Below are 1,298 nucleotides of genomic sequence, written 5' to 3' on the forward strand. Positions count from 1 at the left end.
CAATATCTTGGGAATCTATTCACAACAGAAGCCCCCCCATGGCCACAGCGGGCACCATTCAGGAAACCACCCAGCTCAGGGCAGGAAGAAGTCCACAACACTGCCACAGGGCAGAAGTGCAGGACCCCCAGCCACCCAGACAAAGCATACATGATGGCAACAACTATGCAGACTGAGCAGAAAAAGTGTAAAATAGGCTCAAAAGGAAAACACTGGAGTTAAAAGAGTAAAAGCAAGTTTAAATAAACTTTAAACATAGTGATAAGAACAAAAATATAGAAATAAAGCTATAAGAGTTCATGATTAAAATAATAAAATAAAATTAAATAATTAAAATAAAATAAGGAGTTAATAAAAACAGTATATTTGAATAAAACAAAATAATAAAAACAAGCTAGACATCATCAGTAACAGAATTCAGCCTAAAGGATATGGACTGCAGACCATGCGGATGCACAAGCTGCGGGGACAGGTTGTCTGCTTAAGGCAAAAAAAGACCACAGGTACCAGCTCAGGATAGGGCACAACCAACACACTGGTGTCACTACTGCCGTCATCATCATTAGCGTCATCCTGCTCACACTCCTCCACCACCTCCAGCTCTTTTTCTTCCTCAGTCTTCTCTTCCTGGATAATTCCTTTCTCTTCTATCTCCCCATCTTCCGCCTTCTTCTTCTTGGGACACTGATGGAAGTAAGGGGAGGGCCTGCATGGAGACGAGGAGGAAACAGCACCATCACGGCTGCTCCTAGCTACAGTTGTTACCCTGGAGATCGTTGCCGCCGATGGTGTCATTGACATTGATGTTTCAACGCAGAGGCCCTCCTCGTCCTCGCTCGTCATTGCCACCAAGCAGTCTTAAATAAGAGAAACACAACAGACAAAAGAGTTTAAACTCAAAACAGTGTAGCTTATGGGCACAATAAGCACCAACAAGAAAAGAAGTAAGACAAAAGGGAGAAATTTAAAAAAAAAAAAGAAAAAACATTAGAAATATCTACCCAAAGCCCCTTCTAAAGTATAATTTTAGTGATAAGTACGTTCTGTCTCATATGCTCAGTTGCTATACCAGGGGTGAACAACTCCGGTCCTTGAGAGCTGCAGTCCCGCAATATTCCGTGTTTCCCTGCTGCAACTCACCTCACACGGATCAATGGCTTATAAGCGGACTGGTGCAGTTTATTATCAAGCTCTGCCATAGTCTGCTAATTAAATCTGATGTGTGTCTGCTGCGTTGCAGCAGGAAAACTCCAAACATTTGCAGGGCGGCAGCTCTCGAGGAGTTGCCTACCCCTGAG

General features: G+C 43.3%; 1 protein-coding gene across 1 annotated transcript in view; it reads right to left on the minus strand.

The window, feature by feature from the left end:
* The window catches only part of cacna1ib (calcium voltage-gated channel subunit alpha1 Ib), a gene marked incomplete at its 3' end in the record, with an annotated part of 171,149 nt that extends 170,513 nt beyond the window's left edge, over positions 1-636 (minus strand). Inside the window, exon 1 of the mRNA XM_079263089.1 lies at positions 434-636. Within this exon, the coding sequence (XP_079119215.1) occupies positions 434-447 (14 nt within the window). The 5' untranslated portion in view covers positions 448-636. The remainder of the gene's footprint in view (positions 1-433) is intronic.
* Positions 637-1,298: the final 662 nt, after the last annotated feature.

The sequence above is a fragment of the Telmatherina bonti genome (genome assembly GCF_933228915.1).
Source record: "Telmatherina bonti genome assembly, chromosome: 3".
Taxonomy (NCBI): Eukaryota; Metazoa; Chordata; class Actinopteri; order Atheriniformes; family Telmatherinidae; genus Telmatherina; species Telmatherina bonti.